Source organism: Carcharhinus amblyrhynchos, chromosome 8 (assembly GCF_965287045.1).
Source record: "Carcharhinus amblyrhynchos chromosome 8, sCarAmb.v2.hapA, whole genome shotgun sequence".
Classification (NCBI taxonomy): domain Eukaryota; kingdom Metazoa; phylum Chordata; class Chondrichthyes; order Carcharhiniformes; family Carcharhinidae; genus Carcharhinus; species Carcharhinus amblyrhynchos.
The window spans coordinates 103,199,004-103,216,399 of record NC_137331.1 but is presented as its reverse complement, the minus strand read 5'-3'; the positions used below and the strand labels follow the sequence as shown (position 1 = coordinate 103,216,399).

General features: G+C 42.8%; 1 protein-coding gene across 1 annotated transcript in view; it reads left to right on the top strand.

Annotated features, from left to right (window-relative positions):
* The window catches only part of col22a1 (collagen, type XXII, alpha 1), a 285,376-nt gene that overhangs the window by 258,985 nt on the left and 8,995 nt on the right, over nucleotides 1-17,396 (top strand). The window contains exons 50-60 of the mRNA XM_080193549.1: nucleotides 91-144; nucleotides 1,057-1,110; nucleotides 1,677-1,730; nucleotides 4,542-4,586; nucleotides 7,043-7,096; nucleotides 8,679-8,732; nucleotides 10,888-10,941; nucleotides 12,212-12,283; nucleotides 13,750-13,785; nucleotides 13,943-13,987; nucleotides 15,719-15,898. Of these exons, the coding sequence (XP_080049675.1) occupies nucleotides 91-144; nucleotides 1,057-1,110; nucleotides 1,677-1,730; nucleotides 4,542-4,586; nucleotides 7,043-7,096; nucleotides 8,679-8,732; nucleotides 10,888-10,941; nucleotides 12,212-12,283; nucleotides 13,750-13,785; nucleotides 13,943-13,987; nucleotides 15,719-15,898 (702 nt within the window). The remainder of the gene's footprint in view (nucleotides 1-90; nucleotides 145-1,056; nucleotides 1,111-1,676; nucleotides 1,731-4,541; nucleotides 4,587-7,042; nucleotides 7,097-8,678; nucleotides 8,733-10,887; nucleotides 10,942-12,211; nucleotides 12,284-13,749; nucleotides 13,786-13,942; nucleotides 13,988-15,718; nucleotides 15,899-17,396) is intronic.

The following is a 17,396-nucleotide window of genomic DNA, read 5'->3' as shown; positions in this document are numbered from 1 at the left end:
GGCAGCCCAAGCTGTATCGTGTTGTTGCCAATTAACAAATGAAAAGGACTCCTGCGCAGAGTTAATATTTGAATCTGTGTATATTTCCAGGGGAAGGAGGGTGCCCGAGGAAGTGAGGGACCTACTGGATTGAGAGGACCGCCTGTAAGTAATCCAGCTCTTCACAATTTTTTGTGTTCAGTCCACAGTTGCTTGGGAAAGTGGACAGCATTATTTAACTGTCAAAACACATCACCATAGAATATCATAGAATCCCTATATGGCAGAAAGAGGCCATTCAGGCCATCGAGTCTGCACCAACCACAATCCCATTCAGGCCCTATTTCCATAACCCCGCATATTTACCTTACTAATCCCCTGACACTGAGGTCAATTTAACACGGTCAATCAACCTAACCTGCACATCTTTGGACTGCGGGAGGAAACCGGAGCACCCGGAGGAAACCCACGCAGATACAGGGAGAATGTGCAAATTCCACACAGACAGTGTCCCAAGCTGGGATTCAAACCCAGGATGCTGTGCTCTGAGGCAGCAGTGCTAACCACTGTGCCACTCACCTACCTCTTCTCCTGTTTCAAAGATGTTTCCCCTCTGCCCAATTTCTTTCTCTTCTCCTCTGCAAATTCTTTCCCTCTCATTGCCACTCATTGAAATGTGTTGAGTCTTCCTTTGTTTCACCTTTCCCTTCCTCTCTTTCATTCTGTTCTTCAGTTCCACTTTATCTTCCTTGACTTTGCTGTTCTTTCTTCTTGCATCTCTCCTCTGCTTCTTTTCCTCTAACCTTAGCAAATGCACACCCCATCCCCTTCCACTCCTTGACTCTTCTCGTAAACTCTGCTGGTTTTGTTTCCCTGAACCACTCTTTGCACTACTGCAGGAAGCCCAGGAGTTATTTTGTAAAGCTTTATCAGTGAGGGATGGATGCTAGTTCAGGCTCCCCAATGAGGAAGAAGAGTTTGTTTTATTTGAACCTGGATAATATCTCCAAGGAAAGTACAGGTGAAGATTGCTCTGCCCTGGAATGAAGTAGAAGTCAACTATTATTTCCTTCCTAGGGTCTTCCAGGAAAAGATGGAAAGGATGGAAAACCTGGACCTGCAGGAGAGCAGGTATGAAACTGAAACATTCTTCTAAATCCATGCAGTGTTGAAAACTACATATATCATGTTCTTATAGAAAGCAAAATCACTTGGGGCAGCAGTGGCGCAGTGATATCAACATTGGGCCAGAAACCCAGAGCAAGATCTGAGGATCTGGGTTCAAATACCACCATGGCAAATATGAAATTTGAATTCAATGAAAACCTGGAATTGTAAGTTGAATAATGGCCATGAAACAATTGTCCTTAAAAACTCATCTAGTTCACTAATGTCCTTCTTGCCCACATGTGACTCCAGAACAACTGACTCTGAAATGAAGAGCAGTTAGGGCTGGGTAATAAATCCTGGCCCTGCCTGCATCCTGCAAAATGATTTTGCTTTCGAATGTTGTTGATTAAAGGCAGTGCCATAACATAACCAATTTCCTTCCTAAAGTTTGTCATTGGAAGAAGACTAAATTGAAGTTTGCTTTACAATTTGGGTTCCATCTGAATTAAATGAAGGATTTTTTCAAAAGCTTTTTTTTTCATTCCATGGGCAAACATTATTTAACAGCCTCTGCATCTGTGTTTCAGGGAAGGCCAGGTAACGCTGGGCCTCCTGGCAGGAATGGACTCCGGGGAATCCCTGTAAGTATTGAACCTTGCAGACTAGACTAACATCTTCTGGAATAGCACAAATGGAAAATACTGTGGATGCTGAAAATCCGAAACGGGAAACAAAGAGCCATAGCTTCCTCGGAGTGGCAATCAACAGTGGACTGCCACTCCGTACCCACTTACCTGCCCCCATTTCGCCCAACCTTCAGACAGTGCAGCATGCCCCTAGCTCCAACAGCGAATTATAAAAGAAACAATATAAAAGAAGGATGTCACACCTTTTTGTTCACTGTATTAACTGCTGTAAAGTAGGTGAGCTTAAATATCCCATTGATAATAACAGGCTGGGAAGAAGCAGGTTGGGGTCCAACGTAGATGAATGGCATTTGGGGAAGTGGAGACTCAGACATTGGGGCAGGGTGGGGAGGGTGTGGAAGTATGACATCAGGGCTGGGAGGGTGGGGTGGGGGGGAATGTATGACGTTGGGGGTGGGGAGTCAGATATTGCAGGGAGGAGTACGACATTGGAGGAGGGTCACAACCGAAAGGTCATCCAGGTCAGTGGGGTGGTCAGTCCAGTGGCAAGTCAGATCTAGGCAGGTTGGGGTGTAAGGTTGAAGCAGATGGCTGTGAGTAATCCCATGGAGCTGGGAAAAACCATGGGGTGTGGTGCTGTCAGTGGGTGTGGAGGGATGTCCCATGAGGAACTCGGTCTGAGTTTTAAAAATAGTTAACTGAAGTTAGAAGAGCTTTATTTTTTCTAACTCTTTCAGGGTAACTATGAGTGCAAAACTGGCAGAACCATCGAAAGTAAGAAGTCTCACGACACCAGGTTGAAGTCCAACAGGTTTATTTGGTAGCAAATGGCACTAGCTTTTGGAGCGCTGCTCCTTTGTCAGGTGAGTGGGAGATCTGTTCACAAACACTCACTGTTCCCACTCACCTGACGGAGGAGCAGCACTTCGAAAGCTAGTGGCATTTGCTACTAAATAAGCCTGTTGGACTTTAACCTGGTGTTGTGAGTCTTCTTACTGTGTTTACCCCAGTCCAATGCCAGCATCTCCACAACAGCACCATCTAAATGCAATGCATTGTCCAGGGGAAGTTAGCACTTCTGGACAATTTCCAGGTAAACCCTTATCTGGGAACTCAAAGGTAGGGGAATCTAAAACTAGAGGGCATAGGTTTAAGATGAGAGGGGAGAGATACAAAAGTGTCCAGATGGGCAATTTTTTTCACACAGAGGGTGATGAGTGTTTGGAACAAGCTGTCAGAAGTAGTAGTAGAGGCAGGTACAACTTTGTCTTTTAAAAAGCACTTAGATAGTTATATGGGTATGATGGGTATAGGGGGACATGGGCCAAATGCGGGCAATTGGGAATGGCTTCGGGGTTTAAAAAAAAGGGCAGCATGGACAAGTTGGGCCGAAGGGCCTGTTTATATGCTGTAAACTTCTATGACTTTAAAAAAAACCTCTGAGAGGGATGTCCCAGCATATCTTAGTGGTAACCCCTAAATCCAATGCTGGGAAGCCAGGAAGTTATGGGCCAGAATGTGCTAGAAATTCTCAACAGGTGTTTTGTGGAGCATCTCTAGATAGAGAAATAGTTAATGTTTCAGACCTGTTACAAAATAACATTTGCTGGTTTGATTTGACTAGTTTTCAGACAAATATGGATAAGCACATTCAAACTTATGTTGGATTGAAAAGAACCATCATATCTTCAGTCTGTATGACCATGGCTAGGCCATGTTGGACACAAAGGATGCTAGTGCGTTCTTGAAATTCAGATTTGCAAAGGCAATACCTTTGCCACATTAAGGAGCTCACTTGACCACAAATTATTTAATTTTCACTCAGTTTAGTGTTTCTCCTCACTTTCTCCAAAGAAAACAGCCTCTACTGCTACAGATATTGAAGTCACAGCAGCTGTCATCCTTATCTGGAAAGCTACCTGTTGGTGGAGGTCTGATTGTCTGTGGCAGCAAACTGCTGGCTAAAGGTAGCTTCCTGGCCGCTGTCCAAGTAACAACTGGAGGATCTATGAACCTTAAAAAAGAAAAGGGCTACTTGAGGGTCTTCTCCATCTACCTGAGATTCTTCAGACTCAGTGCATGGACCTGCACCAGGTTCATTTGATGCTGCTTTATCTGCACATGTAACTGGTGAATGCCCATGAAGATGAGGCTAGAAATACCCCCATTTACCTCATTTAGATGCTAATGCTCTACATGTGTCTGTTTTAGACTGAGGTACCCTGCCAATTGAGGAAAACATTCTAGAAATCCCAGGGAAAGGCAAAGGAGTAGAGATCCAATATCTTGGGTCCTCATTCTTGTTTGCTTCCTCTTTTTTGATTGTTGGAACTACCCTCAGCTGATCAGGAAAGGTATATCAAGCCTTTTTCTCTTGCTTTTGATCATGGGCCACCACGAAAAATTGAGGTTTCTTATTTTTAAAAAACTTTCAGACTCCAGCAGGCTCTGGAGAACTCTTGTGGTCCTAGACTGGGTTGTTTTCAGTGCACACTTTGTGCCATTGAAAACAGCAATTATATTATAGTAATAAAGCAACTTCAACTTCAGAAAAAGCATCATAACTAGAAAATTAACTCATCTATAAAACTCCAATTAACCATCTCATGTTGTAAACAATACTTTTCCTTTATGTTTCCCTGAGAGTTCATTGTATATTCTGATTCTTTGGCTTGGCTTCATGGGAGATGGCATGGTAGACTATTTCATCAGAATACATGTGCTTAACTGAGAGATTGAAACAAAATATATCTGAAGAGGAAAATAATGATTTGAATCATTGATATGCTAACCTCTTTTACACAGGGTTTTAAAGGTCCGAAAGGTGCTACTGGCTCAGTTGGTCCAAGAGTAAGTATTGGAAATATCTAACAATCAGAAAGTTGAGATGAAAAGGAGCATCATGAAATACTGAGCATATGACAGAAAGCTATTCTTGTATCACGCACAAAAACATGTCGATTTGCAACCACTGGGTTTTAATGTCCATGGGTAACGAGTGGAAAAATCTCCCAATGTTTCTGTTCCTATTCCTGCCAAAAAGTAAAGTGGACATTGTGTCCCTGGACTTCAGCAAGGTACAAGACTATGGCTGGAATTCTCCAGCCATTCATGCCAAACTGCCACTGCCAGTGAGAACAAAGGATTTGGAACTCAGCCAAATCCCTATTCACTGCAATGGGACCGGAGTATCTGGGCGAGGTCAGAGAATCCCTTCCTTTATCATATATAGTTAGCGACCACGAAAGGCATAAACCCATGGGTAGATGGAGATATATTAAAGCAGTTTAGCAAACAGTGGTCAGTGGATAACACTGACAATTATCTCATTGTCAGCCAATTACAAATGGAGTACTACAGGCTTCAATAATGGGGTCACTAGGTGGGGCAAAGTTGTTTTATGCCAGCAACTGGAAAGGCTGCAATTTGTACACTTTGTTTGATCTTCCATCGCCCATGGAATGATAGTTGAGACTGTGTTTTGACGACTCATTTCCTCATCTCATTATTGTTTTAAAGTTTATTTATTAGTGTCATAAGTGGACTTACATTAACACTGTAATGAAGTTACTGTGAAAATCCCCCAGTCACCACAACCTGGCGCTGTTCAGGTACACCGAGAGAGAATTTTGCATGGCCAATATACCCTAACCAGCATGTCTTTCAGACTGTGGGAGGAAACTGGAGCTCCTGGAGGAAACCCACGCAGGCACACTGAGAACTTGCAGACTCCGCACAGACAGTGACCCAAGCTGGGAAATCGAACACAGGTCCCTGGCGCTGTGAGGCAGCAGTGCTAATTGTTGTAGTGTTATTTGGTTTGAAGTGAAAACTCTTGGCATTATTTTGCAGTTCAAAGGGAAATAGAAACTGTGTAATAGGCTGCTGATTTCTCTTGAGTCTTCTCCGCAATGCTGGCACTGAACAATTTTACCCCTCTAACTTTTTAACTTGAATAATGATTTAAAGTAAGGAATTCTGTCCAAATTTGCAAACTAAACAGCACTATTGGCAGGGTGCAGTGATGTATTCCAATACACAGAAATTCAAGCCAATCCACATCAGATAATCAGCGGATGGGAAAACAGCAGTTCAATTTGGGAAATGTAAGGATAAGAAATTTGGTAGAGGGAGGTTGATGACCATTATGTACAAAATGGGAATTTACTCTCCTAAGACTAAGTTTAGAAGACTTGTAAAGGAATATGGTAGACGACACTTAAAATGATTTATTCCTGTATTTCCAGTATTTGCTCACCTGACTTGAAATAAGCCCAAAGATCAAATCATTCCAGGACTTTAAATAATTCTCCACTAAAACAGACCTGAGATCCTCTTTATTCCTGAAGGCAGTTCAGAGGTGGTTCACCAGATTGATTCCAGGAATGAAAGGACTGTCATACGAAGAGCGGTTGATTAGCTTGTGCTTGTCCTTGCTGGAGTTCAGAAAAAATGAGAGCGGATCTGATTGAGGTATATAAAATGCTAAAGAGGATTGATAAGGTGGACGTCGATGGTCCCCATTTGGGATAATGTAAAACAAGAAGTCATAGATATTGCGGGGGGGCGGGGGGTTAGTTTTCCTATCCCACCCGCCACGGGAATTGTAACAGGCAGGACACAGACCATGCAAAGGTCCATTGATGGGATTAACTGACCTTGAGGTGAGAACGGATGGAAAATCCCACCCGCAGACTGAGACGAGGTAGGTTCAAAACTGAGATGAGGAAAAACTACTTCTCCCAGAGAGTTGTGAATCTGGGGAACTCACTGCTCCAGGGTACAGTCGAGGCAGAATCAATCAGCAGATTCAAGAAAGCGATAGATATGTTTCTGGTGAAAAGCAGGTTAAAGGACTATAAGGAGCAGGCAGAAAAATGGACTTGAGACCATGGTCATGTTAAATGGTGGAGCAGACTCAAAGAACCGAAAGCCTGCTCCTGCTCTTAATTCCTATGTTCCCATGTTCCTATGTTCCCTTGTTCCCATGGTACTTTTGCACTGGTTAAGACACCCTATAAGAACTCTTTGGCAAAATACTTAGTCCAAATAAGTAAAAGCTGTTTGGATTGGTTTTCACTTGAATTGTCATTGACTAAAATATCAGTGGCTTAGATCTCGTTTCTGTCTCATAGAATATTAGAAGTTAATGCTGAGGAAAAAAATAAGCTTCGCATCAGTAGTCAATTGATAAGTCTCGACCAGTTCTGAGCCAAAGTAATAGGTAGGCTCCTGCTGCTCTATGTCAGAAAAACTAAGCGTGGACAGAAGAGTCTTTTAATATTAATTGGTATTTCTTTATACAGGGTGAAGTAGGAAATGTTGGGCCACCAGGTCAGCCAGGACCACGTGGGAGCGATGTAAGTTTCAAACATCAGTTTTGGTATTTTTTTAATTCATTCAAGAGATGTTGCCTTTGCTATCTAGGCCAGTGTTTGTAGTCCATTCCTAATTGCCTTTGAAAAGGTAGTGATGAACTGCTTCCTGAACTGCTGTTGTCCATGTGGTGGACAGAGCAGCAAGATTTTGACCCAACCAATAATAATGGATGAATGGTAACATATTTCCAAGTCAGGATGGTGAGTGGCTTGGAAGGGCATTTACAGATGATGGTGTTCCCAGGTGTCTGCTGCTCTTGCCCTTCTAAATAGTAGTTGTTCTGTTTTTGAAAGGTGCTGTCTTCGGAGCTTTGGTGAGTTCCTGCAGTCTATCTTGTAGATGGTACAGACTGTTGTCTCTGTGCATCGGTGGTGGAGAGAATTAATGTTTGTGGATAGAGTACCAATCAATCAGGCTGCTTTGACCAGGATATTGTCAAGCTTCCTGAGTGTTATTGAAGCTGCATTCATCCAGACAAGTGGAGAATATTCCATCACAGTCCTGACTTATGCTTTGTAGATTGTGGACAGGCTGTGAGGAGTCAGATGGTGAATTACTTGCCACAAGATTCCAAGCCTCTGACCTGTTCTTGTATTAATTTCAGTATGATACGGCTGGTCCAACTAAGTTTCTGGTCAATGGTAGCACCCACAATGTTAAAAATGAGGGATTCGGTGGTGGTAATGCTATTAAATATCAAGGGGCAATGGTTAAGTTCACTCTTATTGGAGATATTGATGGACTAGCACATAAATGTTATGTGCCACTTGTCAGCCCAAGCCTGGACATTGCAGAGACATTGTTACATCTTTGGTAGTGTAATAAATCCATGGAGGCGAAGGTCCCGTCACCAAAATTTCCTTTATTTACAGGTCACATGACATAACAGAGTGCTCCCTGTGTGCTCCCTGCTTCAGCAGGCAGAGAGAGACTGACACATCTGCTTTAAATACGGAACATGAGGCTCTCTGATTGGGCCATCAATTAGGACTCAATCAGGAAGTTCATGCTCTAGTAGGCCAACCTCATTGCCTGACTGAAGTAATCTTTGGTAGGATGACCAGGAACTCAATATCCTGCTGTGCCACATCTCGTCCTCGCTCTCAACACTAAGTGAGGCCAATCCCGTATTTTGCATTGGATAAGGCTCTGGATATAACCAGCAGACTGGATTGTAAGTGGGATGAATTGTGGGAGAAAAATTCCAAATGAAGGACAGCAACCCCAGTGACTAACTCAACAATTCTCAAGAGTGGGAGCGAATGCTCAAGTAGGCACTTGGACTCAAATCCACTTTCTGACACAGATTTGGGAGTGCTGTGAACTGGACCAAATGTGGTAAAGCCATATTTGTAACTGGGGTGGAGCGTGCTGTTCTAGTAGATGGAGGATGTAAAACACCATTGAAATACAATGCAGAAAGTACTGAGTTAACCTTTAAAACCTACTGACTGGCCCATTTGGGTCCCAAAGTGCAAACGTAGTTACAAACTCATATTTATTCAATCACTGTACTTTTCTGCTTGTCTGTGTTTTATTATGGATCGCTGTTTATATTTTTAGGGTGAACAAGGACCTCCAGGACCTCAGGGTCCCCCTGGTTTAAGAGGCGATCAGGTAAAATACATGCATGTCAGGGAGAGTTCAGGCCACTGAGGGAGACATTGCCTTCTATCTGAAACCTTGAAACCTCCTTATGATTCTGATGGAAGCAAACCAACAAAAAAGTGCTTACTCAAAAATATTTTATATGGGCATTGTCTGCCACTTTTCCTTCAGTCTTTGCAACAAAGCTTCCATCTCCTTATCTATTTAAGTAGCTTTCCTCACTCTCTAACACCCAAGGCATACTGAGGTTATGCTGTACAACATCTGTCTTTGTCTTCCAGTGCTATTTCAGATGCTTAACTGCTTCATAATTCAGTTCAGCTGGATTAATGCTCCTTCCATTTCACTGGCTTGACATCAGAGATACGGTTCAGCCTAGTTGGCTGAAAATAGCAAACACTTAAATAAACCAGCATTCTCCCAGTAGCTTTTCATAATCCGTCATTCTCAGTAATTTCTGGGCTCATAACAGACAAACAGACAGCGTGAGTGTGGTAGTTTTCTTAGCCACTGGCCCAGTTTTCCTCTTCCCTGTTGGCAAGTGGGATTAGGTGGGCAGGTCAGGGCATTACATAGGTTGGTGCAGACTTGATGGGCCGAAGGGCCTCTTCTGCACAGTAGTTCCCTGTGATTGTAGTCTTATGTGATTCTGTGATTCTTGGGTCATCTAGGTATGACTGCAGTAAGTGTTGATGACATATTAGGCTTTGGGAGGGTAAATACTGCTTTAGTTGACCATGCAATAGTGTAAAACGACCAAAAGTGAATCAGTGCCCATTTTATCTGTTCTATTGAAGTTAAGCCAAATAAGAGTCACAAGAGAAGGAAAATGGGTTGCTGCCATCCATGCTCCACGATCAAATAGTTTCAAAATCTACCTGGTTGTTTCTAAATATGGATAGTTAACAAGGACGAGTAGATTTAGCATAATTCTAGAACAACAAAGGGAAAATTAGGATAACTGTTTTTACATAAAGGGCTGAGGCAGGAAAGAAAGCAGGTGAACCCATAAATAGTTGGTATGCCTGGTTGCCCCCTCACAATTTGAGGAGTGGCTGCAGAGACATTTGTTGGGTGGGGATACCCACCCATAGCCCAACTGAGGCCCATAAGTGGTTTATTGATGCCCATTTGAAGGCCTCGTCCCACCACCCCTCAGTTTTAATGAAAGGCAGGAGGGATCAATGTGTAGCCCAGCAGGTTTGTCTCTGAGAGCTCTTGACTAGGAAAAGGAAGGGATGCCTCTTAGCTGGGTGTCAATCAGAGGCTGCCTGCCCACAGTTTTCCTGCTCCCTCCCTCCCCTTGTCCAACATGCTCCCCTTATGCCCCCTCTCACACCCACCCACCCCCTCCACCCCCTCACCAGAGCTTGTCTGAGGTCTCCAGAGTTCCAGCTCATCGCTGATCACCTCCTTCTTGGCCTGGCTTCACTTTCAGCACTGGCGAAGTCTCTAGTGGCACTGCCCATGCTGCAGAGCTACCAGCCTGAATTGGTCAGCAGCTCCATGAGATGAAACTTTCCCCGGGAGTGGGACAGACTTCTCGACTCCAAAAGCCCCTCGACCAAAGAATTCAAGCAAGATGAGCTGGTCAAGAAGAGGCAGGCCCACCATTAGCATTTACACTGGGATACAGGGAGCCTACTGGGCTGTTGGAGTATAGAAAATCTTTCCTGGAGTAGTTATTGAGAAAGATGATGATAATTCTTTCTAAAAATTGGAGAACTGGGCTATCACCAAATGGACACTATGGGCCAAATGGCCTTCCTCTGTATGCATTCTATAGCTTTAAGTAGCCAGATCCCCATGTGTGTCCAACACTTATCCATCCAAACACAGGGTAATAACCTGCTTGAATTGATAGAAATCTTCACAGTCATGAAGGTTTACAGTAGAAGGACTCAAGACTCTTTGCACTACCTAATGCGATGATGGGAAGACTACTTTCAGGTTATCAGAAATAATTAATGGATAATTACAGGAGATTTATTACTTCAGAGGTTGGATAAAATATATAATTCACCTATTATTAAAACATAATTTAAGAGTTTTTTTCAAGGCAGTAGACACTAAGCAGAGAGTGTTCAGGACCAGATGACCTGAAAAAACACTGATGAAGACCATCAATTGCTGTGCCCTAATTGCTTATGTATTGTGTTTACAGGGTAAAAGTGGCCCGCCTGGCCCTGAAGGAAAGCCTGGTAATCCAGGTATCCAGGTAACACTTCTAGTTATCTTTTGTTATATTTTGATGTCCTGGTATACCTCACAAAAGCTGGCACTATATAGGGAATTTGACTGAGCACGATATCTGGATACTGAAGTTACAGACAACATGGTGGCACAAGGGTTAGCACAGCTGCCTTATAGTGCCAGGGACCCACGTTCAATTCCAACCTTGGGCGACTATGTGGAGTTTGCTCATTCTCCCTGTGCCTTCTTGGGGTTCCTCAGGGTGCCCCAGTTTTCTCCTACAGTCCAAAGCTGTGCAAGTTAGGTGAAATAAAGCTTATTTATTAGTCACAAGTAAGGCTTACATTAACACTACAATGAAGTTACTGTGAAATACCCCTAGCTGCCACAGTCCGCTGCCTGTTCGGGCCAATGCATCTAACCAGCACATCTTTTAGAATGTGGGAGGAAATCAGAGCGCCAGAGGGAACCCACGCAGACACGGGGAGAACATGCAAATTCCACACAGACAATGACCCAAGTGGGAATTGAACCTAGGTCCCTGGTGCTGTGGAGCAGCAGTGCTAATCATTGTACCACCGTGCCTCTCTGATTTCCTCCCACAGTTCAAAGATATGCAGGTTGGATGAATTAGCCATACTCAATTGTCCCTTAGTGTCCCACGATGTATTGGTTATGGGGATTAGCAGAGTAAATATGTGGGGTTACGGGGAGTGGGCTTGGGTAAGATTCTTTGTCAGAGAGTTTGTGCAGAAGGAGACCATGCATTGACAATAATTCCACCCTTTCTACCCCTGTAACCCCACACCTTTCCCATGGCTAATCCAGCTAACCTACACACCTTGGGACATTAAGAGGCAATTTAGCATTGGCCAGTGCATCCAACTTGCACATTTTTGAACTATGGGAGGAAACTGGAGGACCCAGAGGAAACCCACACAGACATGGGGAGAATGTGCAAGCGCCACACAGACAATCATCCAAGGCCTGAATTGAACTTGGGTCCCTGGAGCTGTGAGGCAACGATGCTAACTATTATGCCACTGAGTCGCCAGTCAACACTAACAAACATTTGGCGACATTTCTGTAACCTCGAAATGGTGAGGCAAAGATTTTCCAATGTCATCATTCATGTTGCAAAAAACATGGCTAATTTTTGGATAGAAACATTTCTTCGCAAAGAACTAAAAATATTATAATTCTCAGACAGACCACGCATTAGTCGATCAATGCATTTATTTTTTCTAGATTTTAGGAGTAGACTATTTTTCACCTGACCTTATTTTGAAATTTAGGGACCAAAGGGTTCTAAAGGAGCAAATGGAGAGCCAGGTTTTCCAGGGCTCCAGGGTCTGCCAGGATCACAGGCAAGTGTCATTTGTCTTATTCTTTGTCTCACAACTGAGAAGCAATTGTTCTTTAAAAATATGTTTGGTGAACACTTTGCAAAGACAAACTTCCCTTTTTAAAACAACACAGAAGGATAGAAGGGAAACTCCTCATCCCTGCAACAGATTAGCAATGTGTGTTCTCAATTCTAGTTCCTTAGCAAGGCGGTTTTCAAAGTCATAGAACCATAGAAAGATCACGGCACAGAAAGAGGCCATTCAGCCCATCGTGTCTGCACCAGCCAAAAAGAAAGATAGGAAAAGAAACTAGCCCCTTAATTTAGTTCCATGTTCCAGCACCGGACTCATTGCCTTGCATGTTACAACACTTCAGGTGTAGGTACAGGTACCTTATCAATATTGAGTGGCATACAAGATGATCAGAGGGTTAGATAGGGTGGATAGTGAGAGCCTTTTTCCTTGGATGGTGACGGCTAACATGAGGGGACAAAGCTTTAAATTAAGGGGCAGTAATTACAGGATGGATGTCAGAGGTAGGTTCTTTACTCAGAGGGAATGTCCTGCCTCCAGCAATTGTGGACTCGCCAACTTTAAGGGCGTTCAAATGGTCAGTGGATAGGCATATGGATAACATTGGAATAGTTTAGGTTAGAGGGTCATTGGATTGGTTCCACTGATCGGCGCAACATCAAGGGCCGAAGGGCCTGTACTGCGCTGTAATGTTCTATGTTTTTTGCGTGTTTCCGTTTCAACCACCTATTTGGGCAGTGATTCCAGACACTCACAATCCTCTGGGCGAAAAATATTTTCCTCTTGTCCTTTGCAATTCTCCTATCAATCATTTTTGGAGAAATTTTCCGGAAGTGGCCAGCCATTAGCCGGCGGCAGAATCTTCTAGTCCCACCATTGTTGAAAGCATCCCTCACCAGCAGGAAACACACGGTAGGGCTCTGTTGGTGGCAGTTCTGGAAGATCGCACTGCCATGGATGGCCAGAAAGTTCCAACCCTTAACTCTACTTCCCTCCCCCTAGTTATTGACCCCTGAGCTAGGGAAAACAGGTCTTTCCTGTTCACCCTATCTAGGCCCCCTCATAATTTTGTACACCTTAAGTCCTAGCATAAAGATGTATAGATAACCACATTGTTGATAGCACATAGAGAAACACTATTAATTAGTACCCTATGGATTAATAACCTATGACGGTGTTGTAGGGCTGCAATCAATATGGTAGTACGCTTTCAGTGATGGTGCTGACCATGATTAATCAAGCTGATTGAATAATTCAAATTACATTTCTAGATCCTTAAGTACAAAATCAGTATGTTCTAAATCCTTTTATTTTCCAGTGCAATGCATTTTATCTAGATTGAAAATTTATTAGTTTTAAAACGCTGATCCTTGTCTATAAATCTTCCATGAACTTGCCCCACCTTTTCTCTTCTTGCAAGTTAGAGTTTATCACCTTATTTTCTTCATGAACAGGGACAGCCAGGAGAGACAGGGAATCCAGGAAAAACAGTAAGTAAAGCACAATGTGTCTATTTTCACCTTCTTCTAATAGTAACCATCTGTTCATGGCTATTATTAAACTCACTCTGTACTGGGCCGCAGGATACATCTCCTCATTATGTTCAAGATGTAACAGTTTGTAAACTGGCTTTGCTCTTTGTTGCAGGGATCTCCAGGCAAATCCGGTGACCGGGGGTCCAAAGGAGAGAGGGTAAGTGAAGAAATGATGAAGACAAATGGAATGTCACCGACGCTATCATAAATAATAGACAAATCAAATAAACTGATCCATCAAACAAGGTACAAATCCTATGTAAAAGGGTCCAGCTGAATATGCACTATTATTCACTTTGTAGTTAACTAAATCCATTGCTGCTGAGGCAAGATTGCTCCCCTGGTGAGATGAGTTGAAATCATCATACACCTCAGATCAAATCTGGAGCTTAATTGATTTGTGTGGCTCGTACTGGACTGATTAACATATTTATTCACCAAACCATCAAGACTCCACACAATTCAGTTTTAAAAGGACATAAACGTGCAGCTTGTAAGTATAATGAAATTAGGACAGATTTGTGTAATTACAACTTAGGGGTTGAGCATTGTCCAGATGGAATGCAGAAGAGAACATCTGGTTGGAAGGATTTCAAGCTATGATCAGGACCCGCCAATTTTCCTCCAATGAAATGAATAAAATAGTTCTGTAAGGAATGGGTAATCTTTCACACCAGACTTTTCTGTGCTTCACCTTAATACCCACATACTAACCTGGTTGATGGACAGGAATCCATCTGTGGGGGCCTTTGCATCCCAGCCAATATTCCTCATTCAATCAAGACACCAGAAATAGATTAATTAGTCATTTATCTTGCTTTTAGAGAGAGAGAAGTTTCCATTGAGAATCGCTACAGTGCAGAAATCGCTACAGTGCAAACGTTTAAATTTAAAATTTACATCTTGTAAAATTACGCTTAACACATCAGATGTACAAGTTTCAAGTATCATTTCAAACATTATAGAAGTTCAAAGATATCCCAATGCGGTCTACTTTTTTTTATGCATTGTATTTACAAGCACTCATCACTCCACTGTTTCCATTTATTCAACACAAATGTCCATTCAGTCCATCAAGTATTAACCGAGTCTCCGAAAGACCATCTCACCCAGGCCCTCACCTCCACCCTATCCCCATTAGCCCATGCATTTACCATGGTCAATCCACCTAATCTGCACATCTTTGAACAGCGCAGACACGGGGAGAACATACAAAACTCCACACAGATATTCATCCAAGACTGGAATCGAACCTGGGTCCCTGGCGCTGTGAGGCAGCAGTGCTAACCACTGTGCCACCGTGCTGCCCACATGCTATGCACGTGTATGCCATCATGGTGACAGCACTACAAAAATGATTTAATTGTTGTCACTGGAATATGATGAGATGCATATAAATACAAACCAGTTTGTTCTTTAATTTGAATTCAGAGAATAATTGTTCCAAAAGAAAGAGTAATTGACAACACAATGAGAAATATTTTTAACAAGACTCTGAGACCAACTTCTGTCAGATAAATTTTTTTTTGGCTTTACCCACAAAAATGTTCAGTTCTCCCTCTGAGGATGAGATGATGAACAACTCTGGGAATTTGATCTCTGGTTGTTGTATTTTACTGACTTACTAATATGACAAGTATATTTCTTATACTCTGTTTCTAATTCCAGCAAAATAGGTTTATTCATTCATTGGACAAGGCAGTCAGAGGAACTCTTCCAATCATGTTCATGATGTCAGTGGCCAAATTATTATGCTGTTATAATTTGATGGAGTAGAGATAACTAAAGATAGGGATAAATGAGAAAAAGCACAACAATTGTTTGTCTTAAGTTTTCTGTTTTTCATTTCATTTATTTCCAAGGTTTTATTTACTTTCCTTTTGGGCAGGGCGATCGAGGCATCAAAGGTGAAAAAGGAACTCCAGGAGACAGAGGACAGCCTGGTGATCCAGGGCTTCCAGGTATAAAAGGACACACTGGGATGATGGGTCCAGTGGGGCCTCCAGGAGAAAGAGGCCCAGTTGGGTCACCAGGACAGTTAGGCCCTCCTGGTGTACCTGGAGAAAGAGTAAGTACCCGAATACTGATGTCGACCCTGGCTACTAACTATAAGATTTAGGGTTTTGAGGCATAAAACCCTTCTAATTTATAAAAATATTCTAAGATCTGAATTTTTAAAATTTCTAACCCAAGGGTCCTTAGTTGTTTAAAAATCCAGAAGTTTACACTCCCTTACAAACAATGGCACATTTCCTTTTGATACCAAACCAGGATAAAGCAGCAACACATCCACAAATATCAATCCCTCCACCACTGACCCTCAATAGTAGCAGTGTCTACTCTCTAAAAGATGCACTGCAGCAATTCACCAAAGACAAAACCTTCCAAAGCCATAAACGCTTCCATCTAGAATGACAAGGGCAGCAGACACGTGGAACGCCACCACCTGCAAGTTCCCCTCCAAGCCACTCACTGCCCTGATTTAGAAATATATCACTGTTCCTTCGCAGTCGCTGAGTCAAAACCCTGGAACTCCCTCCCCAACGTCATTCTGGGTCAACCCATAGCACATGGACTGCAGCGATTCAAGAAGGCGGCTCACTACCACCTTTTCACGGGCAGTTAGGGATGGGCAATAAACACTGGCTACCCAGCAACACCCATGTCCCATGAATGAGTGAGCGAGTAAACCAAATGGTCATTAATAAAGTCACATTCTTTTGTCAACATATTTTAACCCAAGCCCCACACCAAACCTAGTAAAATCAACAGTTCATAGAAAACCTACAGTGCAGAAAGAGACCATTGGGCCCATCAAGTCTGCACCAAACACAATCCCACCCAGGCCCTTCCCCCACATCTTTACCAGCTAATCCCTCTAACCTACACATCTCAGGAGACTAAGGGGCAATTTTAGCATGGTCCATCGACTGAACCTGCACACCTTTAGACTGTCGGAGGAAACCAGAGCACCCAGAGGAAACACACGCAGACACAAGGAGAATGTGCAAACTCCACACAGACAGTGACCCAAGTCAGGAATCAAACACAGGTCCCTGAAGCTGTGAAGCAGCAGTGTTAACCACTGTGCTACCATGCTGCCCTAGGTTAGTTAAAACCATTTCCTATCATAACATCAGAGAAGAAAGGTTTCCGACTGATAGAGATCAGTTAAAACAATGCATGATTTGTTTAGGCATGAGATATCACCTGAGATGTTTCTATTTCTTCAAAGTAGAAAAACCCTTGATGTCAGACGTCATAGCAACATTGGCACCATAAATTCATTGAGCATAGTTCTCAAAAACATTTGTTCCCCAATTATCTTGACTTAATTGTCTAACAGAAATTTCATCTGACCATTTTAAACGGGGCTAACTTAAATGTTCATAAACATTAGTCCACTCTATACAACACACCTAGCAACATTGTACTGTTACCAATTTTTACGTAGCGTTCTGAGTTATGCATGCCGAACGAGCTCAGATGGAAAACAAAATCCTTCTGCACCAGGAATTCCTTCAGAGAATGGAGCTTCCAAATTTGAATCCATACTTAAAGGTGGA